Source organism: Caloenas nicobarica, chromosome 21 (assembly GCF_036013445.1).
Source record: "Caloenas nicobarica isolate bCalNic1 chromosome 21, bCalNic1.hap1, whole genome shotgun sequence".
NCBI classification, from domain to species: Eukaryota; Metazoa; Chordata; class Aves; order Columbiformes; family Columbidae; genus Caloenas; species Caloenas nicobarica.
In genome coordinates, this window is record NC_088265.1 from 3,046,587 (window position 1) to 3,070,896 (window position 24,310).

General features: G+C 43.2%; 2 protein-coding genes across 2 annotated transcripts; one reads left to right on the top strand and one right to left on the bottom strand.

Annotated features, from left to right (window-relative positions):
- Nucleotides 1-2,214: 2,214 nt before the first annotated feature.
- Nucleotides 2,215-13,432, bottom strand: EIF2D (eukaryotic translation initiation factor 2D). The gene is made up of 15 exons (XM_065649343.1): nucleotides 13,003-13,432; nucleotides 12,049-12,239; nucleotides 11,281-11,364; nucleotides 9,217-9,307; nucleotides 8,441-8,548; nucleotides 7,505-7,794; nucleotides 7,186-7,303; nucleotides 6,714-6,759; nucleotides 5,926-6,029; nucleotides 4,607-4,765; nucleotides 3,878-3,967; nucleotides 3,676-3,771; nucleotides 2,916-3,036; nucleotides 2,614-2,788; nucleotides 2,215-2,513 (listed from the first exon to the last, which is right to left on the bottom strand). Exons 1-15 carry the CDS (start codon nucleotides 13,056-13,058, stop codon nucleotides 2,443-2,445), a joined length of 1,800 nt encoding a protein of 599 aa, XP_065505415.1. The 5' UTR covers nucleotides 13,059-13,432; the 3' UTR covers nucleotides 2,215-2,442.
- A 168-nt stretch (nucleotides 13,433-13,600) lies between these two features.
- Nucleotides 13,601-20,690, top strand: DYRK3 (dual specificity tyrosine phosphorylation regulated kinase 3). Its single transcript, XM_065649521.1, has 3 exons — nucleotides 13,601-13,765; nucleotides 14,469-14,584; nucleotides 18,297-20,690. Exons 1-3 carry the CDS (start codon nucleotides 13,726-13,728, stop codon nucleotides 19,863-19,865), a joined length of 1,725 nt encoding a protein of 574 aa, XP_065505593.1. The 5' UTR covers nucleotides 13,601-13,725; the 3' UTR covers nucleotides 19,866-20,690.
- The last annotated feature ends 3,620 nt before the right edge of the window (nucleotides 20,691-24,310 follow it).

The window sequence follows — 24,310 nt, forward strand, 5'->3', positions numbered from 1 at the left end:
TGTCCCTCTCTCTCCCTCTCTCAGGGCTCCCACGTCTCTCAAGCATCCTTCATAAAAATCCTTGAGCTGGAGCATCGGTTACTGCCATAACTCCCACCAGCAACCCTGGTCACGCTGATGCTGAGGGACACGGGAGGCTCCGGGGACGCCGCTCCGAGAGGGGACGGTCCCCGCGCTTACCCTCGGTGCCTTGTCCCCAGCATGCTGCACACAGCCAGGTCCAGTCTTCCCTCTGTTTACACCGGGCGGAAAGAGAAAACAGAACGTTAATCCAGGCCGGATTCGGATGGAGCACGGGAATGGGTTTCGCGTTGACTCCATGAACAAGTGTCCCTTGGTGCTCGCTGCGATCCCTCCTGCGTGAAGCGGGGAGGGAGGGACCAGGTTTTGGGTAACAGTTACCGCAGAGACAATGTGGAAGAGTCTAAAATTTACCTCAGTGCCTTTTATTTTTTTTTTTTTTCCCTTAAGCTTGAAAACTTTGCATTCGGGTTAAGGAGGAACTTGGAAGGGGCTTTTGTCAAGAGGCCTTGTCAATCCTGTCCCCCGGTTACCCCAAGTCCTGTTGTGACGAGGCTGCTTTTGGCTGTAGAGGGACGAGGAACTGTTTCGTTTCTTTTTTCAAGGTGACTGCTTGGGATTTTTTTTTCTTCCCAGATTTATACTTGAGTATGTTTGGTATAAACCATAAGAGAGCAAGTGCATCACTTAAAGCCCCTTGGTTTGCATAAACGCCACTTTCTGCAAGCTCAGTTTTAGTCAGTAGTGCACAAGGGTTTGCTAACAGGGCTTGGCCTCCCAGCTGTACTGTACTTGACATCCCCATGACCTTTAACTACGTGGCAGCAGCCCCAGTAAAGCAGCATTTTTCATGCTCTGGGGCTGTTCGTCCATTTACAAGAATGCTCACTACTTCACTATGCACTCGTGAAGTAATTTAAATAACATTTACCTAGTGCTTTTGAGTTTTGAAAGCACCATATAAATACTTCTGTTCAGGCAAGAGCGAGAACACTTTAAAACCTGCCATTGGTTCTGAGATGATCGATCCAGCCGCTTGTTTTTAAATCCCTTCTCTTTCTGGCTAAAAGTTGTGAAGATTTCTCTTTTTGTTGTTGTTTTCTACTGGCGTTTTGGTGACTGTCTCCCTTCCTGGAACCCAGCATGTCTTTGACATTTTGTACAAGGCATGGCTTCTTATGCAATTACCGTGAATGCTGCTGAAAACCTCCTGCAACAGGGAGGCCTCTTTCTTTTGTTATTTTTTTTTTTTCAAGATACAGGGGCATTTGAGGAATCGGTAGATCCTGAAACTCAAATTCTCAACAGTCAGTTGAGCTGTGACAAGGATAGAAGCATCGGCCCCTTCCTTAAGCGCAAAATACTGTTGGCAGTGCCTTTGGTTGGTATATATTGTGTTGCCTTGTTTGTGTGAATTTATTTTTCAGCTCTATTGTAAAACATGTAAAATAATGTGTATAGACTGGAATAGTAAAGCTTCTATGGCAAAGTGAAATGCATTTTTGCAATGCTGTAATTTATTTTTACTACTCCCTAGTAATTCTATGGCATTTTTTTAAAAAAATGTCTCACTTCCAGCTTTTTTTGAAGGTTCTGAAACTATTTGTTCATATGCAGACAATGTAAAAGACGATAATAAAATTGTCAGTAATTCAAGAAATTTCTTTAATTTCTTTTTCTGGCGCCCTCCTATGGAACTATAGTGTATTAAGTCTAAAGGGAAAATACAGGAATCCTTCATAGAAGTGAATTTAAATTTCTTAGCCCTACTGTAAAGTGTTTAAGATCCAGCTGAAGAAGTACAGTACATCTACCTCTGGGAAACCTGACCAAAGTGTTCCATTAATCTTCTCAGTATTTTAGCTGGACTTGACAGAACCGCTACCCATGTCTACCTGTGATAAATTGCAGTTAATGTTATAAACTGTATTATACATTAAAATAATATAAACCATACAAATCTAGCTAACAGAGTTCATTCTCAGTGATCAAAAGTCTGATATTAATACCTGGAAATTTTTAAAATCTAAAACCAAATGGGTTTTACTTCTGACAACTGGACTGTTCCAGGACAATGTGTTGGAATGTACTTTGCTCACATTTCGGTGGAGGTTCTATTACTGTGCCTTTCCTAAGAGATGCAAAGCAAGAATGCAGAATGAGCCAAAAGCTGCTGCAGCCAGAACACCAGCACACTATTAGGAACTTCTAGAAAATATATGGAAAAGGATAATACTAGAGGTTTTATTCAGCTTTTTATTTTTATGAAAAATGAACAGCTGGAGCAGTATTATTCGGGTGAATCCCAAACATCCAGGACTCATTTTTGAATGAATAGGGCCTGTACATGATCCTTGATTTGCTGGCAGAACGCTTGTATAAATAATGAGATCTGAGTCATTCTTCCAGTAGATTTTTCTCCTATTTCTTCCGGCCAAGCTTTGGAGCCTTCTCAAGGCCTTGAATATATTTCCGAGGTAGCTGATATTCTTCTGCAACGTAACCAAGAGTTCAGGTAAATATTCAGAGCTCAAGAATGAAAATCTGTATCTTGCTGTAACCAGTTCAAGCCCGGTTCCAGAACAGACTTACCGAGCAGCATCTTGGCCAGGTGATGGATTTGGTTGCCTTGGATCTGGACTTGAACTCTGTCTTTTGTTCCAGGTACTGGGGTGATGGTGGCACTGGCTTGTACTTTTTGTTGCAGAATGTTGGCCACACACTGTGGGTCTAAACCGTACAGCTCAAGGTTCTTGATAATTGTCACCTACGGGTTTTAATAATTAGTACAAACATCACTGCTGTGGGTATTAGCAAGTCATGTCCTATTCCAGAAAAACTGCTCCTGGAATCTGGGCTTCTGCTCAAAACCCATAATTCTAGTTCTCTTTTACCTTCTTATTTGATGATCTCTGTGCTACGGTTATGTCGATGGGCTCAATGTTTCCTTTCCTCACAATAGGCTCTTGTCCAAAAAATGTCACCTGGTGTAGGGGCTGCAGCCGTTCAAGGCACCTGGACAAAGTTTATAATTCAAATTAGTCTATAGAGTACAGCAAGTCTGATGTTCACTGTGCTTTTCCACTGCAGCCTTCCACAGGCTTTTGAGATTACATGAAAGCCAAGATTCTATGTGTGAGAAGAGTTTGTATCTTAAGAAGATAATGCACGATGATCTCATGCAAAGATTTGCACCCAAGCTATTATTTAAATAATAATAATTGACTAAAATAAAGCTGGTCTACTGACTCGCAAAAATTATAGTTTCGATTGTTACTGGTAAAATTTTCTAAATTGGCTCTTGCAGAGGAAAGTCTTCTTTAATTCTGCTTTTAAGCTATTGTTCAGTTGCAAAGGATGGCTTTATAAATATGTACATACAGATTATACACAGAACCAGCCACTGTTTGTTTAGGAAGCTTTCCCTGATAAGTGCTGAGCAGGTAAACAAAGAAAAACCCAACAAGAACAGTTAATGCTTGATGCTTGTTAAATGGTGAAGAATGAGAGATCCTTCAAGTAAAGGTCTCTGGGTGTTTTTTGCTGTATTACCAGTAGAAAGTTACAACTTAGGGAGCTCAAATAACATATGGCTTTGAGTCGCATGCGATAAATCTGTGTAACACTGAAACACTACATTGGGAAAACAGTCACCTGCTCAAGAGGTCATCCCATTTAAGTTTGGAGATTTCATCTTGTTCTGATTTATCTAGCAGGCAGTCGCACAGAATGGTGTTCACCCTTACAAAGCTATGAAACAAAAACACGCATTAGAAGCAAACAAGTTCACTTTTTTCCCCTCCAACTTCAGCCCCTCCTGTGGCAGCAGGCTTGGACAACTTCCATGTCTACTTACTTTTTGTTTGTTTCATCAACCAACTCGTTAGTCTTCACGTAGTTAATGATGATGTTTCTCACCTCACTGCTTGAGAGGATGCTGCCTTTTCTAAAAGAGAAAGAAAACTTTTAAACTTATTACATACTTGGGTTCTGTCACTGAGAGAGAAGACACCAACTACCCTGACTACATTTGGTAGCTCAATACTGAAACAGAGCTGCTGGGGGGGTGATTTCTTGTCACATCTTAGCTGCTGCGTACCAGATCAAAGGTTCACAGCAGTAATTAGACTCTAAACCCCTTGGTTCCGGGAGCCCAGTTTAAGATAGGCTGCCAGTGCTACCTGAACTGCATCAGAACAGGTAAGATTAGGGCACAAGGAGGCAAGTGAGTTCCTTAAATTATCCAGGCATCCTCTTTTCAGTAAACCATACTGTGGGTGGGCAAAATATGCCTTATCCAATGGCAAATTAAGACAACCCAAGAAAAATGGATCAATTTTGACACTTGAGCTATTGCCTCCTTAGCTGTGGGAGAAGTGATGTGAGTGCTTACTGAACACAGTTGTCACAGCCTCTTATCTTTCTTCCCTTTTGTGAAGCAATTAATACATTCTTGATTCCCATCACCTTTCCTGACAGCATCACACAGCCCTCCCCAGGAGGGCTAATAAAATGGTAACAGCATCAGTTTGTTAGTCTCCCTCTTCCCGTACCAATGGTTTTGTTGAACTTTTCTAGTGCTTACCTGTGCCCAGACTCCTGAAAGAGTGGGATCATTTTTGTTGAGACAGCATAAAGTGGAATGATTTCAGGAGCATGATACGCTTGCTCTCTGTCTTCACTCTTGTGGTCTTGGGAAGCAGAAGCTGAAGAAAATCCCTCGGGTACTGCAAATGCTTTAATGCTGAAATGAGAATTAACAAAAACTGAGTTTGAGTGCGTTTGTCTCCTAATGATAAGGTCAAGTATAATGAGAGAAAAGTTAATGCAAAAAGTCAAAGTGATTCTGCTTCTTTCCAAACACAGAAGGGAAGATATGCTTGTATCTACAGAAATGTTCTCCATGCCATTAGTTGCCAAGGAGATGTCATGTAACAGGAAGCCTCAGTTCCACTGGGAAATTCCAAGAAAGCTAATGTGCCAATATGCAGAAGGAATGAGTAGGATGCTCTTGATGTAGCTACTAACCCTTCAAAAGAGAACAGAAACACTGATAGAGGAATCATGCAATAAGTAACTGAAAGGGTAAGAGTATTTGTGCAAATCTGTATGTGTAATGGAAAACACCTTTTTTTTAAAAAGAATTTTTTTTAGACTACAACTTGGGCTTCTGATTTTGCAAAGTGCTTGATTTGTCACACAGATGGAATGGGGAGGGGGAAACCTGCTTAAACTGGGAGGGCATGAAAGTCAGACCATTACAGTCACTGTTAAATAGATGGAAAACTGCCTTCCTGCCTCCTTCCCCTCAACACCAACAAAGAAACCCACACAAACTACCAAGACACTGTCAAATGAGTGTACTTTTTAGTGACTGCTAACAGGCTTGATGCTAGAATTCTTCTATTAGCATTCAAACTGGAAGCCAGAAATTTGTCATTTTAACACTGCAAGGAATTGAATCCTCTATAACATTTTCAAAGCTGTTTCTCTGGAAAATTTGTACACCCACTACAAGAATAAAGAGCCCTATGCAATTTTCAGATCATTTAACAGTCCCTTCTGATCTGAAGTTCTATGGATGAATGCACAACGAACAAGAAAGGAAAGGTGGAAATCATGACACTGCCATTAGACCTTCAGCACGCTCACTGCCACTGAGTAAAGAAGGAAGAATAGAGTTTACCTGGAAGAACTTTACAAGAGCAGGAAACATAAGCAATGTTGTATAGAAGCACGGTATAAAATCCCTCCGTAGCATGTTAAGGTTAGGAAATGAGGGCTGCTGCAGCTATTTGAACACAAATTCAAGCAGAGTACAGGTAATAGAGCTGGAAGTAGCAGATTCTGCTCCCTTCTTTCAGAGACTACCAACTCTTTAAAATATTACAATATTCGACATACTCTGGATGTTTCCAGTCCACTTCCACGATGCTCTCCACACCTTTGTTCAGCTCCTTCACTTGTAAGATCTGCTGCTGCTGCATGCATTGCAGGAATTTAGAGAACTGCAGGAAATGACAACCAGAAATGTGAAGTCAAGCATTTTAAATTCCTGCTCGTGCGTTTCTGACTGAATCAAAGTTAATTGTTAAGTCAGAAAAACTTCTTTAAAATAAAAAAATACACACCCTACGCCTTTGCTTCACTAAATAAGACAATTGCTAAGGAGCAGTGAACGCCTCTGGCTCTAAGAGTAAGCAAGTGCTACTCTTGTAGCTCTGCTGTCTGTTTGCTCTGTGAGCACCTCAGCCAAATCACCGTCCGTCTCACGGAGAGCACTGTGAGATCTTTGGCAATGCGCTTTGCTTGTCATTTACACAACAGGGACAATATCATCTCCTTTCTCTTCATTTTTGTTCGTTAACAGCCCTAGAAAAGGAATGGCCTCTTCTTGCAAGTAACTGCACTGTCCAACACGATCAGAAGCCTCTAAGAGCTATGGCAGTAGATAGTGGCAGATAAATGCAGCTGCATTCAAAGCTGATTGATGCTCATACTCTCAGCACAATTACTTTTCTCCCTGGATCCCACAGGAGCAGAGAGCTGAGAAAAAATAACTTGGCTTTTAAGAACAGCTTCTAGGTTTTTGTGTTTGTTTGTTTTACTAACACTTTAATTTTGACTTTAAACTTTTTCTCTCCTTCCATTTCTTATTTAAATTAATGCAAAAACCAACAGAAAAATCTCACCTTCTTATAGCTTGATTTCTTTATGTCCAGTTGTTGTCCAGCAGGGCTATAAATTGATTTTTTAAAAGTTCTTTAGTTACAAGTCACCTTTCATTTCTTCTTAAATCTCGCTACTTATGCTAGAAGTTTCTTAAGAGCAGAAATGCGAATCACACAAAGAAAGAATTACTTCAAACAAGCTAATAAATAGAACATGATGAGCGAAACTAGTGCTGATGTTCCTGTGGGTGAGCAACCAGCCACTTCAGTGATTAAGCAATCCTGAAACAAATGTCAGCCAACTCGAGTTCGCTACCACTGGTCCGACCAATCCTTAAAGTATCTGATGTAAGAAGTGAGCATAATCTTAGATAATCTTAGAAAAGGACTGAATTTTACTTCCAAGTCAAAAACTTCATCGACACTTGATCCCCACGGTTTTAAAGCCAAAACCCCAGCATGCAAATCCAAAGACAATCTTCTTACCACATACCAGCATGAGAACATATGGCTGCGTAGAAATGTGCTGGTGAGTAGAGGGAGATCTGACTTCTTGACTTTGCATTTTAAGGCATGAAAAAAGCACTGATTAAATAACGCATCCATTTGCTCTGCAGGGACATAAAAAGGACAAGTAAGCCGTGAGTAGTCCATCTCTTTTGAGAACTCGGTTCTCTCAGACGGTCTTTCAGATCACACAGAACTGTCTCTACCCCGTTCTCGCAGTGAGCTGCCAGAGTGATCTAGACAGTGGGTGTGGGCTTCAGCAAACCACGGGGGCACAGTTCAGTTTCATCTGGATGCAAAAATACCTTGTGGAGTCCTGCTGTCTTCAGCTTCCCGCTGAACCTCTGCGTTGGCATCTTGAGCCATTTCTGCAGCTCTGCTCTCCTCGAGTTCCTCCGTTCCCATCAGTACGGCACAACTGTCTCGCTCCTTCAGGCTCAAATCACCAACGGCCACATGCTGCAATGGGTCAGTGGAGAAGCTGATGACGGGCTCCTTCCTCTCCATCTCTTCCTCATCTCCAGCACTCTCCTTTTCAGCAGAATCTGTTACCAAGGGAGCTAAGGTAGGAGGACAAGATTTGTCACCATATTCCCTATAAAAGGAAAAAAAAGCATAACATAGCTTTCTGTTTACTGCTTTGAAACCCATTGGACAATGAATAAGTGTCGCCCTGATAAAAGGCACTGGCAGTTGCATGGATCTTCTTCTGCGTTCTCAGAACTATAAAATTTATTTTTAACTCACCTTCCTCCATAAACTCTGTGTTCCCCCCATGAATCTCAATTTAAAACTGAGCAGACCAGTTGACTACAAATGCAAAGCAACTCTTTTATTTGGTTGAGACTAGCACAGTTGAGCATTTTAAAGTAAAAATTAATCAAAGTTCATTTTTTTATAGAACAAGATTTTCTAAAAATCAGAGTAACAGGGATGTTCCAGCTTTATTTCTATAATAATTACTCTCAGGTTGAAGGGACTGAACCAAGTGAATAATTTTACGTATCTGTCTCCCCTATGTATGTAATGGATAGATGTCAGGACAGACATCTGCTTCTGTCAGAAAAGTGTGATCATCAAAAACATGTAGCTGAAACCTTAGTAATGCTCATACCTAAACTGTACCCAAATAACTCAATATGTTGAACTAACACATTAAGATTACTGGGGCACAGATTTAGATTTTAGTAAACAAACGAGGCTCGTTACACATTTTACCAAATGCCTGATGATTTACCCACCAGAGGTGATCCATGTATGTATGCAACACAGCAAAGCCCTTCCCTTTCATTCCAGCCGCCAGCATCTCCGCTGTGGACATCGTGGCAACTGCAACTGCTACTGGAGCTCTGGGAAAAGAAAAGATGTTAGAGCAGGACAGCACAAACACACCGTGCTGCTCGCACAAAGACAGACCGTGCCATTGTGAGATCCTAGATTACTTTTACAATGTCCTTGTTCCTTACAACCTGATTTTTAAAGCATCTAGGTGTTTCCTAGCTATCTTTCTGGTATGTAAAGTCTTCCAAAGAAACCCAGGGATTCGTGCAGCTGTGATACTGAAGTGAACGTTGCGCAGCGACACGTTCTTTGCTTTAATAAAGTACAAGAAGCATATGCACTGCCAAAAGAGACTAGCAGTGGGGGGGAAAAAACAAGAGCATTAGCACTGCTCCCTCACTCTGAATTTCCTCATAGACAAAAAGACAACTGTGTAGAATACTGTCTTTTGTTAAAAAAATTACTGTTTCAAAACAGATCTACCAGTTGTGCCCCCACCGGTCCAAAAGAACCCATTTACAAAGCTGTCCATGCAACCTCAAACATATCCTAACACAGACACTTAAGTGCGTTTTTTGCCTGCTGTATTTTCCATTGTTTAGGTCCACGGTGCATCAAATACATGAGAACAATTCTGCTCTAATTTCCTCAGAACTCCCAGGGTCTTCCTGTAAAAAAATAACTTCATTTTGTTTTTAGTTTCTAAGAAAAGACATGGATAAAGAACCCTCCATACCTGTTTCCCAAGAGGGTGACAGCACAGAGTGAGCCCCGCTCCACTTGAGGGAAGCCAGAAGATGGCACTACAACTCCTGGCAGCATCAGATCTGAAGGAAAGAATAAAGCACATCCATTTCCCAACGACAGACTCGGCCACTACCTCCTCCACCCCCATCCTTCCTCTTACTCAGCAAAAACACAAGCCTGTTAATAGCTGAGCACACGATTCTCTGTTTCTGCTAGTAAGGCAGCACTTCTTGCTACTGCGCTGTGGAGTAATGGATACAATGCACGAGGGTGCTGGGCACATCCCAAAAAATTGCAGAAGAGCCGAGCATGCTCAGCCCCTGGGAATCCCAGCAGCTCTCTCCCCCTGAAGAGAGAATTGCCTAAAATTTGCAACTGCTGACCCAACCCTCTTGATCCTCACAATAGCTGCACTCAGCTGGGAACTCTCCTTAGCTGATGGAGCCGCCTTAATCATCTCCTTGCTCATCTGGACAGAGACAAGACACTTTCTGGTGTGCTTCCTTCTGCTTTCCGTTCCTGGGATGAACAGACCGGCGTGGGAATAAACGACAGTTTTCCACGCTGTGTATGTGGCATCACGTCACCATCAAATCACGTAAAGAGCATCTGCTCTCCCTCATAGCAGCTGTAATTGTCTAGAGCTTGCAGTCTCATGGACTGACCTGTGTTCCACAGTTTGGTTTTGAAGGCATCTCACTTTTTCTTTTTTTTTTCCTCAGCATCACAGATTTAATGTGTATGCTGAAGAAGTCAATGTATTTTTCCTCCCATTCACTCTCACAACTACTTTCAGCAAATCTAGAACGAACTCTGCAATTGCGACAAAGGCTCCACATCTCCGAGGCCAGAAATCACACAAAGACAACCTGACAAGGTAAGTACCATGAGTATATCATGTAAATAACCAGGGAAGACAGTAGATATTTGAATTCACTGAACAGATTGCAGGAATACTACTACCTTGCATCTCTTTTCAATGGAATGCTCCCTAAATGTGCTCCCTCCCTGTGCGTCTGCAGCACTGGATGGCCTCCTGCCTTTCCTCTTCTTTTGAGATGTGGCTCTACCTCTCCTCTCTGCCTCCGTTGGCCATTGTCTCGGTGGCCAGCTTCTTATCTCTGTATCTACCCTGAGGTAGCCTGGTTGCCATGGGAGATGAATGACCTGCACCACACTTTCAGCAATGGCCTTCCCCCATTAGCAAGACTTTTTTTCCCCCAGAAACTAGGTCACTACAAGTCTTGCTCAGACGTCTTATCACAGCTACACATTTAAGCACTTTTATTTCCCCAAAAGTAAACAGAGGGACTTCAGTTCTACTTTAGATATTGTGTACTGGAAAAAAAAAAAAAGATGTCTCTTCCTACACGTACACTTCCATTTACAGACTAAGGCTGCAGCGGCTGCAATTTAATCTTTTCCTGGTTGAGCAGTTCTGCAATTTCAAGTTTATAAAGACCTGATTCTCCTGAGTCTGAACTGCATCCAAAGCAGGTTCCAGAGAACAGAGTCCTTTCTTCTTAGTCTTGATCCATAATTAGGTGGTAGAGCCAGTAATCCGGGAATTCAAATCCTACCTCACCTGCACAATCCACAATTTACTTGACAGTTATTATAATTGTAGGTTCCCATATAAACTCACTTCTCATCCACAGGACAAGCTACTTCATCTCTGAATTGACAGGAAGCAGGGTGGTAGCAAAGGAACTCCGCTGCTCAAGTAAAGTTATCAAAAAGACAGACCAATGACACAGGCAGTTCTGTGTCCTAGTTCAGAGCTGCTGATCGCCCTGAGAAGATCTTTCCAAGTCCAAGACTCCCACGTGGAACAGGTTACTGCATTTAAACAGCTTAACCTACTTTTTTTTTTTTTCATTCATATTATTCTCCTTTTTAGGGCATCACCATGAATTACTCTGTGCGTACGTATTCTTCACATTTTTTTGTTTCAGGTACATTTTTGCCACTGGGAAATATAACTTTAAAAAAAAAAAGCCCTGAAGGCAACAACTTTTTGCAATGCAATTTGACAAAGTTCTGGTCCTCTTACCTGCTCCTCCTGCTAGTTTCTGTAGCACAGGGGGCCATGTCGAAAAAGCAGGGAGAAGATCTGGGTAGACCCACAGCGTGTACACTGTCCCAAAGCAGAACCAAATTTAAAGATTTGTCATTAAAAACTTCTCTAGCTGTTGATTCTTCCCATCTTTAAGACTAAGCAGTACAATGCTAACCACAACTAAACCCTCTCCTCTTACTCAGGTAATTGAGAAATCTGAAGCCAGAACAATCCTACAATAATTAGATGTGATGGAGAAAAATAAACTGCTAGTTAATTAGTTAATTCCAGCTCCTGTGAATTGTTATATACAGACAAATGTTTGCATTATTTTCCTTAAATCAAGGGCACTCTAAGCTAAAATGCTGTTCCAACAGAGAAGAACTGCTGGGTCTGGGAAAAACAAAAGCATAGAATATCAGAGCAATTCATTGCCTAAATCCAGGGCTGACAGGAAGCGAACATCATCCTTCTTGGAACTACACCTTGCAATGGACAAAAGACAGAAATGGGGCTAAGATGCTACAATGACTTAAAAGACTTGTTTCTAAGCTCTGAGCACCTCGATTTCCTTTTTTGCATAAAGAACCCAGAAATGCCACTGATTTCACAAAGATGTTGGTAGAATAAGTACATTAAAGATTATGAAGTGTACCAATGCTGTAGTGATAGGATAAGTGTTTAACACAGACACAAGGAAATCTTTTTGGGAAAGGCTGGTGCCCAATAAGAGGGAGGATTATTCTAGTCCGCTCCCCATACCTGTTGGATACAGAGCTTTCTCAATTTCAAACAGTATGGGATTCCTGTGATTCATGTAAACAGTGACGGCCTCCCCTTTGTGAGAGTATATTTTGATGACATTAAGCTCTTCCTTGTTTGGAATAAACTCAGCCAATTGTTCAGCGCTAAGGTGAGGAAAAGCTGCTGCGACATCTGTTCGTAGTTTTCTCCTGTAAGGACAAAATCACAAATGCGTTACAAAGCTGTCCAGAGCACCGCTCAAAATAATTCCTAGATCAGTAGTTACTATTTTGTTGGGTGTACACGAGATTCCCACTTTTTCACATAAGATAATTGGAAGCATTTATGTCCGGCTTTACAAATGAGGCAGTTACGTGATGGAAGAATATCAGGAGAAAGGCCAACTATGCTTGACCTGCGTGACGCAGCCATCCGCGTACAGCTCCTGTTGCTGTCTTTGAGGTTTCACACTGGGATTTCATTACTGCTCTGAGCTCCTGAGCACAAATCTGGGAGTGTGCGACTTGCTGAGCCCAACCTGTCACAGAGGAGCAGGGGGGTTAAAATTTCCCTCTCCCCCATCGCCTTTCAGACAGTTTTAATTGATGTTTTAGACACGGCGATGGGGACAAGGCGGGTTTGTGTGGCCACCCGCGGCAGGGCCAAGTCAAGCTCAAAGCTCGGCAGGTCCGCCTAGCGTCGCTACACAAGAATATCAGAGTAAAGCAGCCAGACCTCGACATAAAAACTCATGTGAGCCTGGTTTCATTACGGCAGCACCCTCAGACGAAAAGCACGTTTCGCATTCAGAGCGGCACTTGGTGTTTATCACAAACCCAAGGGTGGACGCGGCGACAGCTCCGTGCCGGCCCCGGCCCGGCCCGAGCCGGACGCCGGGGCCCGGCGGGCAGCGGGACCGAGCCGCTCCCCTCAGCGTGAGCCGCGGCGGGGGGGCTCCGGCCCAGCACTCACCGATCGGACCCCTTGATGGCGGTGTTGGATCTCACCCGGAACGCCCTGGAGAACATGGCGGGCCCGCGCTCCCCCTCAGGCCGCGGCAGCCGCCATGGCGCCCGTCCCGCGGTGCAAAAGCGTCCGGCTGGAAACCGCCTCCCCGCGGCCTCGCTCCGACCGCCCGGCCCGGCCCGGCCCGGCCCGGCTGTGCCCGCTCCCCCCGCCGCTGGGTCACCCCCGCCGTGCGCCTCGGCCGCCTCCACACGCGGGAGGCGATCGCCGTGGGGCGGTTCTCTCCTAGCGGAGCCTTTTCCTCTCCCCGGACGCTTGCGCTTTGTCCTGTGAGGGCTCTCCTGGGGCGGGGGGGGGCACTGCGAGACGCGCTGACGGGGGAGAGGGGCAAGAAAAAGGGGCGATGAAACCCAAAGGCTTTGAATAGGGGTTTTAAAATAACTTTTTTTTTTTTGGTGAGGAAGGCGCTGCCGCGGTTCCCAGCCCCACCCCAGCCCGGGGAGGCCCCGTTCCGCAGCCCGGCCCTCCCGCCTCCCCCGCGCCGCCATTGCGCAGGCGCGGCCCGGCGGGGGGACGTTCCCGTGGCAACGGCCGGGCCGGTGGCGGGTGGGCGGGCGCAGCCTGCCCGGAGCTCTCGGCGCCCGGCGGGGCAGCGCTGGCCGGCGGAACGCGGGGCGGGAGGCGGCTCGGGGGCCGGCGGGGGATGGGGGCCGAGCCCCCTCCGCCACCATGCTGCTGGGCAGGAAGCCGGAGGCGCCGCTCGGTGCAGGTGAGGCCGGGCCGGGGCGGGGGGGGAGCGGAGCGGGGCTGAGGCGGCGGCCGGGCCCGGCCCTCCCCGGGGGTCCCACGGCGGGAGGGGGCGGGTTGGCCGGGATTCCCCCCTCGCCCCGCGCCCCCTCTTGGTTTTTCTCCCGTTCCCAAACCCCCAAGCACCGGTGCGGAGTCAGTCGCGTTAAACGTTGCGATTTTAAGTTCTTTACCAGTATTTGCCAACAGTTGCGGTGCGAACCGGCACGACCTTCCCCCCCCGCCCCCGCCCTTGCAGCAAATCCGTAATGCCCATCTATAATTTTTAAAGGATAACCTGCTTCAAAGGATAGTCCTATCAAGTATTTACGTGCGCGCTCATTTTCTGTTGCTCTTCTCAATGAGGCTCGTTCAGGATTATCCTGCTTAAGGGAAAATGGGGAGTATGTTGGTTAATGTTTCTTAAGAATATACTTGCAGTGTAAAAGTTGATTTAAAAAAAAGCTCTAAAGTAGAAGTGTCACAAACTAAGATTTCCCAAGAGCTTTGCACTCTGTTGTGGTATCAAAATGTAGTTAAAATTCTAAAGATCATTTAATAAATGAACAAGAACTTACGATCTTACAGACTAAAATGTGCTGAGGGAGACACATCTCAGTGTTTGTATCTGTCTGGATCAACGGGAATTGTCGTGACTAACTGATTTGTATATGGAACATTTCCAGCCAGGTTTGCGGATGGATTATATGACTCCTATATGAGGATAGATCAGATTAGGTACCAAGAAGCTGCAAATGAGGAACACAGCCCTTCAGGACTTCCTTCCCTTGGAAGATCTAATGTGAGTATGTTAAAGTTGTCTGGGTCTTCTTGTTGTGGCATTGAAAACTGTCAAGGGAGTTAGGTATCTCACTCTAGAGAATAAATTTAAAAGGTGGGATGTTGCAGCTTTGTAGTAGCTTATTAACGTTATTGCTTTTACTAAGCTTAAAAATGATGTGGTGTACTTGATGTAGAACTTGCTAGGCAGCCTCAGAAATCCCACCTTACTGTCCTCAGCTCATGTTTAATCAAGAAAGTTATTTCACAAATGGTTGAAGTGTTCTGCTGTGACACCTTGTGTGTCGATAAGCATGTAAATCCACGCATGCTTTGCTTTGACTCTCGCACATTTCCATTTTAGTTTCCCTCATGAAAATTCCAAGAGATAAATACTTACAAACAGCAGAAGGATCAGTGTGGGTTTGCACGGCTGCCAAACATCTTACAAAAGTATCTTGCTCCTCTGAAAGCTTTGGCATTATCTGCCACTTTGTTCGCTAGCAAAATAGCTCTTTATGGACTTGGAAGTGTTAATGTGGCTCTTCATAAGTGCTGTATTTCCTCAGCAGATGTGGAATTATGAGATCTTTCCTTGACTTGTTTCAACGGGGCATAGTGGTCATGTTTAGCTGTGCAGAGATCTGACCTTTATATGCTTTTAAATATGTTTTGGCTCTTGTTGAGTTCTGGCAGAAGTGAAGGAGCTGGAGCTTAAAAAAACACTCTCTAGAAAGTGAAAAAAGACATTCCACTGAGGAAGATGCATTTGAAAACCATCACCTTGTGGGAAATTATTGTAAGAGATATTAGTAATTAATACAGTCTGTGCCATTGACAGAGCACACTCAGTGTGGATCTGTGTTTTCCCTTTTTGGCAATATTGAGGGAGAGCAGAAGAAATTCAGAGATTTGTAGAGTTTGAAGACTAGTGGATTGTTGTTTGGGGTTTTTTTTGCAGGGGTGTGGGAACTTCTAAACTGTGGTATTTAAGTCGTGGTGTAACTGCAGTTCTTAACAGAAATCAGTAGAATGGAACCATACAGTTAAATATAAATATAACGCTGTGAATATTTTGTTTTACTGGTGTAACTTATTCTTTGTATTTTGCCCATCAAGCCTGCTAAGGCAAGATTAAGGATTATAAATGTCTAGTTTTGCCATGATGACATGACACATCAAAAAAATACAGCCTTAGTGGTATCTTGCAAGTGAGAGTGGAGGTGAAGCATGCAAGAAGGAAAATCATTGTGCTCAATTTTAATGGGAAGTATCTGGAATTAAGCGATATTTGGTTTCCTTCTTGCAAGATTTTTTTGTATTACGATGTAATGTGACATGAGAATTGAAAAGTTCTGCTGTCTGCAGCTGTCTATTCTTTTCATTTTAGCTCCAAGAGAGCATGAATAGCTCTGTTTGGAGAATACATGGGTTTAACTCTGTTTAATTCGGTATTCAGAAGATAACTGATGCACTTTTGCAAAACCAATTGTGTAGGAATTGGATTAACAGTTTCCTCCTCAATTAAAACAAAGCTTTGTAAGTATGTGAAGATCTTCACCAGGGCGCCACGTGTGCAATCGCATTTCTTGGCTGCTAATAGCACTTTATCAATAAAACAAAACCTGTGCGGCCTGCGATTTGTAAAAGGAAGCTGTTGAAAGAAAACTGATGTTACCCAGGAGTCACCTGACTTTGAGTGTAGCTCTTCAGAGTTCAAGTTGAGATGGGTCTATATTTGTGTCCAACCGTCACACAGCAAATGAGAGCGAAAATTTAGTCCTTTACTATTGAAAGGCTGTTGAATCAAGGTTGAGATCCAAAGGCATAGTTACTTCATTAAGTAGTTGTTCCAGGATAAATGGAATAATGAATTCCTTGTTTATTTAGGGATTTAAAGGTACAAAATGTTTGCTACAAACAGCATTAGCAGAATTGCTGTTGCTTCTGAATCAAGAATATTTAGATTTAGCATGCTTTATGAGGCTTTCATACTTTGTCACATTGCTACAACTGATGACATTCAGGCTGTTAACCCCAGTTTCTGGAAACCATATTTTGCTTGCAAAGGTGAAAATAAGACTTCTACTGTGTTGTTTTTGCCTCCTCTCTCCTGCCACCCTTGGAACACTTCAGAAAACAAACACGTGTGCACCTCGTTCTGTGCTTATGTTCATTGTTTATTTGCAAATTTACTGTTTGAGTCTGCTGGACTGAATAGTCTTTTAGCCACTTCTGAAAATATGTCATTCTTATCTCGGAGGTTCAGCCAGGCTCGGAGAAAAAGGCGTTTATTTTAAGTTACCAGGGCTGGGCTTTGTTGTGAGTTTTTTTGCTTTTATTTAAGACTTTCTGGAAAGGCGTGTCTCTTACCGTACTCTGTATTTTTGGGCTGATAGGGCGCAGAGTAGTGGAACTTAGTCGGATATGTCCAGTGGCCCCTTGTCACCATTGATAAGGACCAACTTCTGCAGGAAATGCCCTTTTTCTTTTGGTCTGGTGAGCAAGAGCTAACATTTCGAGGCAGCACCAACAAACAGACTCTTAAAAGAGACGTGTGTAGTTGTTTTTGGCGAGAACATTCACTTCCCTTATTTACTGACCGTGCTGAGACGTTGAATGGTATGTAACTCAAAAAGGAATTTGGGTTTATTGCTGTGGATATGCGGGTTTATTTATATTTTTTGTTCGATCCCTGTGTAGTTATTTTGGTTTTCAGGGATTCGGTTTGGCATGCGTCTCGAATCTTTATTTTTAGATTAAAGGACAAAATGGAAAACAGATGTTGCTACTCTAGTCCTGGCTCTTGAGCCTTGTGCAGGATAAGCCAACACCTCTCTGCTGTCTCAGCGTCAGTGAGTAGAAAAGGGGAATAACTGGAACTGAAGTCCAGGGAGCTGAGCACTTAATAATTAGTACAAATGACAAGCTTGAAAAATTTCACAGTGCTTTTCTCACTTTCTTTTAACATGTCAGTAAGAGGCAGTGCTTACAGAACTGTCAACAAAGTTGGTGTAAGAGAGATTCTTGATTATTCAAAGCTCCCGAGCCTGTCTTAAGATAGTTGTGCAGCTCTCATGATTTTAAAAGGAGTTGTGGATATGATGCTATTCTCCCCTATAAAGAAAAACCAGCATTTTATTTAAAAAAAAAAAAAAGAAAAAGAGAAAGAATGGTTTATCTTCTCTTGCCCTGTCATCCTTTGGCTCCTCGTTCAGCTTGGTTACACCAGCCTGATGTCACTTGCTCATTTCTTTGTCTCCTTTGGCCCACTTGTCTTTGCAATATTCCCAACACTTCTCCGCACATTCCTGCTCCGTTGCATGTTTCAGACAGGTGCAAGTTGCATCTGTCCTTGGTTGTGTTTGCTGCACCCACGTTTAAAGCTAAACATAGCTGTTCCCCCGGCTGTTTGCTGACTGTGTGCATACGAGTAGAGAAAGGTATTGTGTCCTTGTTGGAGCATTCGACTGTCTGGGGTTTACCCTTTATGGACTTAAAAATACACTACATTAGTGCAAGTGCTTGTTTCAGTAAGTTGCATTCTCTTTGTGTGCCCTTCTGTGCTTGTAACTTGAGTTAGTTTAGGTCTAGCATTTTCTATTTGTTCCTAAGAGAAGTGCAAAACCTGTCAATGCTACTGTTTTTGTTTTACGTGGTATTGATTTTATTCTTAGTCTGTACTTTAAAATATAAAGTAAAGCTTTTGTTTTGTTTTGGTTTTACATCTGTAGGTTTCTAGCAACAAACTTGGAATGAAGGATCACCCTCTGACTGGAAGTCAGGTCAAAGTGGAGCAATTATTTGAGGACTCTGGCAACAGAAGAAGTAGCACTCTCCAGTCTGCAGGAGTTTCTGGTTCAGAAAGATCTCTTCCTTCCCTGATGAAAGACAAAAGTACAGAGAGCATAAGTACTTCCAAAGGTAGTGGTTCCTCAAAAGCCCATAAAAGCATTTCCCAAGCTCCAGAGCAAGCTGTCAAACAGTACAAACATCAGTTATCTGCTTATGAACAGCAAGAGATATTTAATTTTTCTGAAATTTACTTTGTGGGTCCAGCTGCAAAAAAGAGACAAGGAGTAATTGGTGGTCCCAACAATGGAGGTTATGATGATGACCAAGGCAGCTACATTCATGTGCCCCATGACCATCTTGCGTACCGGTACGAAGTACTCAAAATCATTGGCAAGGGCAGTTTTGGACAAGTCGCTAAAGTCTACGATCACAAACTCCACCAACACTTAGCCTTAAAGATGGTTCGCAACGAAAAGAGATTCCATCGCCAAGCAGCGGAAGAAATCCGGATTCTGGAGCATCTGAAGAAGCAGGATAAAACGGGCAGTATGAATGTTATCCACATGCTGGAAAGCTTCACCTTTCGGAACCACATCTGTATGACCTTTGAACTCTTGAGTATGAACCTGTATGAGCTGATTAAAAGAAATAAGTTTCAGGGCTTCAGTATCCAACTGGTACGCAAGTTCGCTCACTCTATACTGCAGTGTTTGGATGCCCTTTATAGAAACAAAATCATACACTGTGACTTGAAGCCAGAAAATATCCTCCTAAAACAGCAAGGGAGGAGTGGAATCAAGGTTATAGATTTTGGGTCCAGCTGTTTTGAGCACCAAAGAGTCTACACGTATATTCAGTCTCGATTTTATCGGGCACCAGAGGTGATTCTGGGCAGTCGCTATGGGATGCCCATAGACATGTGGAGTTTTGGCTGTATTCTGGTGGAGCTATTGACTGGATACCCTCTTTTTCCTGGAGAGGACGAGGGAGACCAGCTGGCTTGTATGATGGAACTGCTTGGAATGCCACCTCAGAAGCTTTTGGATCAATCCAAGCGAGCCAAGAACTTCATCACCTCCAAGGGTCATCCTCGCTACTGCACCGTAACGACGCACACGGATGGAAGAGTGACCCTTAACGGGAGCCGATCGCGCCGTGGTAAAATCCGAGGCGCTCCAGGGAACAAAGACTGGGTGACTGCGCTGAAAGGCTGCGACGATCCCTTGTTTATCGAGTTCTTAAAAGAATGTCTCAGCTGGGATCCTTCCGCACGCCTGACTCCGAGTCAAGCTTTAAGGCACCCTTGGATTTGTAAACGAATGCCCAAACCACCCAGCACTGATAAAACTTCCAATAAACGGATTTCTAGCTATACAAGTTCTTTCGCAGGATTAGGTTCCAAGTTGCCTCCCGTAGTTGGGGTCGCCAACAAGCTGAGGGCTAATTTGACCTCCGACTCCAACAGCGCGATACCTCTCTGTACTGTGCTGCCCAAACTGGTCAGCTAATAGAGGATTAGCTATTTCCAGAATACACACCTTGTATTTTAATTGTTTGTTAATAATGTGTAAGGAAGTTACATGCAGAGTTTTTTAACGGATTTACTTTTTATTAGAGGCTAAAGCCTAAACAGCAAAAGTTCAGTCAAAATGTACGCATTTAAAGGGCTAACTTTGATCCAGTTGTTTCACTGACAACGTGGTGCGTATGGCGTTACTGGGTAGGTTGGCTCAAGCTGTCGAGGAAAATGTCACTTTGGCAGACGTTCAATTCAATAATGTTGTTTTAGAAATCAAACTATTTCTTATCAGGACGGTTTAACACATTCTTTTGCTGAAGGCAACAAGGGAAATTGATTTAAAATACATGTTTTCAGTTAATCTCCAACTGAGCTCCTATTAGTTTGGAGAGAGTTTTTACATCTATTGTCAAAAGCACAAATGTGTTCATCTAATGCATTAGGAACTTACTTGCAAATTGCTAACTTGTGTTTGAAGAATTTGATTCTCTGTGCTGCTTTTCCCTTACCTGTCCGGACTGGGGTTTTTAAAAATACCATGGGATGGAGGCACCAAAGGGATTTGGTGTTGAAATTTTATCATCTCAATTTTAATTTTTTTTCTAGAGGACCATGGAAATGCCATGAACAGGATATATCTAAATAAAACTCCTAACTCCGTACACTTGCTATTTCCCTTAAAAGTCTATGGCAAGCTGGTAGGGGCGGTCAAGGGCAGGACTGGCCCATCGCAAGCGTGGGCCGGTTTGTTCAGGGCTGATGGATCAATGAGCTCAAATTTAAATCATCAGTTCTGCCAGGTCTGTGTGCTGGTTTTCCTGTGTTGCTCCCAAAACTTAGAGCTTGACCTTAAAGCTGGTTTATATACACGTTTGAGATTCTGGTCATTTTAAAAATGTCTTTTTTTTTTTTTTTTTTGGTGTAGAGTGAATTCCATCGAATTACACGGAGCTCTTTTAATAAAAGCAAGCATGCCACCCTTATCAGACAAGCAAAAATGTTTAAGGCCCAGGACTGTAACTAGAAAATGGGAGGGGTGGGAGGTCACACCTAAGAACTGGAAGCGTGCTCTGAAATCCAAGCGTGATCTGTGCAATGCCAGGATAGACTGATAAGGCGCAACAACTGGTGGACCCAAATCAAAACACAGTATGGGAAGAATTGCTTTATTTCTAGTCAGATGTCTTCAGATCTTTGAGAGGGACATGCCCACGTTTTCTCATTCTTGAAATATGTGAGTTTGTATTTCCTCTTCCTTTATCTTCCAAGAACATGAAAAGGTATGTGACCTATAACGACAACAGCACAATTCCTCCGGGTTGTTTCTTCTTGCAGCCACATGGCCCGAGTCCATTTACGGAAACATCTGATCTCTTGCCAGGTGCCTGAACACAATTTTAAATACAATTTAGAGCTTTTATGAACGTAAAGTTTGAAATGGAATGAGTTTCTCTGTGGCAGGTATTTAATGTTAAAACAAGGACACTCTCCGTATGCAAACAAAGGAATTATCAGGGGGATTTTTAAGATAAGGTGAGTGCATGTTCAGTACGAGACCCTCCCTCTGAGACGATGGGGCTGCGTTTCCTCCGTCTGTTTCATTGCAGCACTGGTGAAATTCTGGGTGGAGACCTGTGTAAAAAGTCGAAAAGATGGAGGCAAAGCTCCAAACTTTCCAAAACTGTTGTTGAAACCGACATTCTCGTGTATGTAGCTTTTTCTGGGTTCTTTTGTTTTACAAGTTTAAATTCTATTGTTTTACAAGTTTCAATTCAATAAGCTTTGTAATAGTGTTAAAATAAGACTCCAGCCTTTAGCTGTGCAGCTACAAGTAACACCAGCGTGTGTGGTATGTTCACGGTCCACTTCATAGCAATGCCTGGCTGGTATTTTTTATTTGGCTTGTCTGAGTGAAGTTTTATTTGAATGGAGAATCAGAAAAGTGGCTTTTTGGGGGAAGTGGTGGAAGACACTATCATTTTTTTTTTTATTATATTTTTTTTGTTTAGTAGAATCTCTAATAGATGTGGCACATTTTCAGAAGCCAGAAACATTCTTCTTCCTCCCCTGCCCTTTATGCATTTCTTTTTTACAAAATGTACCTGGCGAGTGAGGAGAAAGGAACTTTTAAGGAGCAGTAGCTTGTTAGGAAAGCTTGTTAGGCTGTGTGCTGCACAAACAGGGCTTCTCGTAGGAACACAGAGCAGTCGCTTGGTTCTAAACCATTTTCATCTATAAAATGCCAAATGTAGAATAACCTTTCTCCTGGGAATTGGTTACAATGAGGTAACTTCTAGTGTAACAGCCTCGGGTTTACACACACAATCTCACCTCAGGCTGGTGCTGGAAAACTGCAGATAAATAGTGAGCTGGCGAGAACGGGGCTTTTTATCGAGAAAATGTGTTCGGCGTGACCTGATTGCACAAGGTGCCTGTTATGAGTTGCGGATGTTTAAGACTGGGTCTTTCTTGCTCGGGACTACTGTATTTTAAAACCAAGTGCATACTTAAACAACTTGCTGCTTTGGGGCTCTTGTCTATAAAGCCACAGTAGGTGAGAAGGAAAACGAAGCAGCCTCGGAAGAGTTTTACTCTATCGCAAAGCACTTTTTCATAACCCAGGGAATGCAGCTGAGGATATTTTGGTCTTGTTTCCAGTTACTAAGCCCCATTTTCTTTACAAAATATTTGCTTGCAGTGAAGAGCGTGAGCCGGTATTCCCACTTGGGAGAGCCCTTCAGGTGAGCTAAGAAATATTATATCTGGGAGGGAGCTGAGGAATCGTCCCTGTGAGCACTTGGCTTGCTGAGTTCTCTAGGAATTATTAATAATAATTAATAATGCGGAGGGTTGGACCACAGGCTGCGTCCTCGAGTGGCGTCGTTCATGGGGGGTTGTCATGGTCATGGTCACGGTCATGGGCTGCTTGCACTGAGATACAATCAAACCCCAAATTCACATGTTTGGGTTTTTTTTGGAAAACTAAACACTAGTGAGGTCAATTTTAATTAATAGTGATACTGGATAGAATGTTAAAATAGTCTAAAACTAAACTCATTTGAATAGATTAACAGAACAGCTTTATTTCGGTGGTTACTACTTGCTTTGCAAGTTTGTTAATGGGCCAGCATTAGTGAGGTTCCAATGGAACTTCAATCATGTTCTTCTACCCCGTTTCCCTAAAAATGGCAGGGTCTTATACTAATTTTTCCTCCAAAACTTATTACTTTTTTACATGTATAGCTGTCTGGACACTATTTAAATTGACTTTTTAATGAGCTGTAACTAGGGCTTCTTTTTGGAGTAGGGCTTATATTTCGAGCATCCTCAAAAATCCTGAAAAATAATGCTAGGGCTTATTTTCGGGGTAGGGCTTATTTTCAGGGAAACAGGGTAGGAAGTCAGCACAAAACAATGGCAAATTACTTGGCTTTACGGCAAAACAGACATCGCATTTATAAAAGTCACCCCAACTTGTTTTAACATGTTCCTGATAATGTTCCCTCTGTTTTCCTACATGGTTAGTCTGTGTTGTAAATAAGACGCTCTTGTCTGCAGTTTTAGCTGTTTGGTTTAGTGATATCTTTAGGTAAACTAATGGCAAAGCGTGAGCATCACATCTGACAGATACCCATTACTTTAACACAGGGGTCCAAACATTATCTGCCCGTCCAAGCTGCAGGGACAAACTTCATTTTATTTGAACTCAGCGGGACAGCAAAATATTCTCCTTCCCCACAGACAGACACCCACCCAGGCCGGGTTTAATTCTTTATCTTATAATCAAGACTGAATGCGCTGCTCGTCCCACAGCAGTGACCTGGTTGTGGACATTTTCTGGGTACAACAGGTACACTTTGCTGGAGTTTTTAATCCTTTCCGTCCAGCTCGAGTAGGAACTCGGCGTGTCTGGTGACCTACAAATTCAGAACAGACTAACTGGAAAGCTTTAAGGTGACTTTCGGGGAAGAGGCGGGGGTGTTGCTCAACCCCAAGTTGTTTACAACCTTCGCGACCTGTTAGGACTTCCATGCAGTTGAAAACATTTTAAGCAGTGATTTATGAGTAGAGGTGCTTTGCAATGCTCATCCTCTTTAAAACGAGCTCTGGAATAAACCTGGGGTCCTTTTTAAAGGGATATTCACTGCAGATTACAGCTCCTTTTTTAAATTTATTTGTTTATTGCTTGATACTAAGAGCTATTTTGCCTGTGAAACGTACACATGATGATCTCAGCAGCGCCTTCCTAATCCCAGCCAAAAAAGCGAAAGGCTGATTCTGCACCCAGAGATCTCTGCTGAAATGATGGATGCAAATCCCCCGCCTGCCAAAGTTTGACGCTGTCGTGGAAGCCGAGAGCCAAAATAATATGGGAAGAGCCGCGGTACCCGGCTGAGATTCAAACCGGGCTTGTCCTTAATGCAAAAACCTGCA

Excerpts from the sequence above, each read along its gene's own strand:
- EIF2D (XM_065649343.1), bottom strand. The coding sequence starts at position 13,058 with ATGTTCTCCAGGGCGTTCCGGGTGAGATCCAACACCGCCATCAAGGGG. Across the intron at positions 8,549-9,216 it reads GTCACCCTCTTGGGAAACAG|AGCTCCAGTAGCAGTTGCAG; the intron begins GTATGGAGGGTT and ends TTCTTTTCCCAG. Across the intron at positions 3,772-3,877 it reads GTTGATGAAACAAACAAAAA|CTTTGTAAGGGTGAACACCA; the intron begins GTAAGTAGACAT and ends TTTGTTTCATAG.
- DYRK3 (XM_065649521.1), top strand. The coding sequence starts at position 13,726 with ATGCTGCTGGGCAGGAAGCCGGAGGCGCCGCTCGGTGCAG. Across the intron at positions 13,766-14,468 it reads GGAGGCGCCGCTCGGTGCAG|CCAGGTTTGCGGATGGATTA; the intron begins GTGAGGCCGGGC and ends GAACATTTCCAG. Across the intron at positions 14,585-18,296 it reads CTTCCCTTGGAAGATCTAAT|GTTTCTAGCAACAAACTTGG; the intron begins GTGAGTATGTTA and ends TTACATCTGTAG.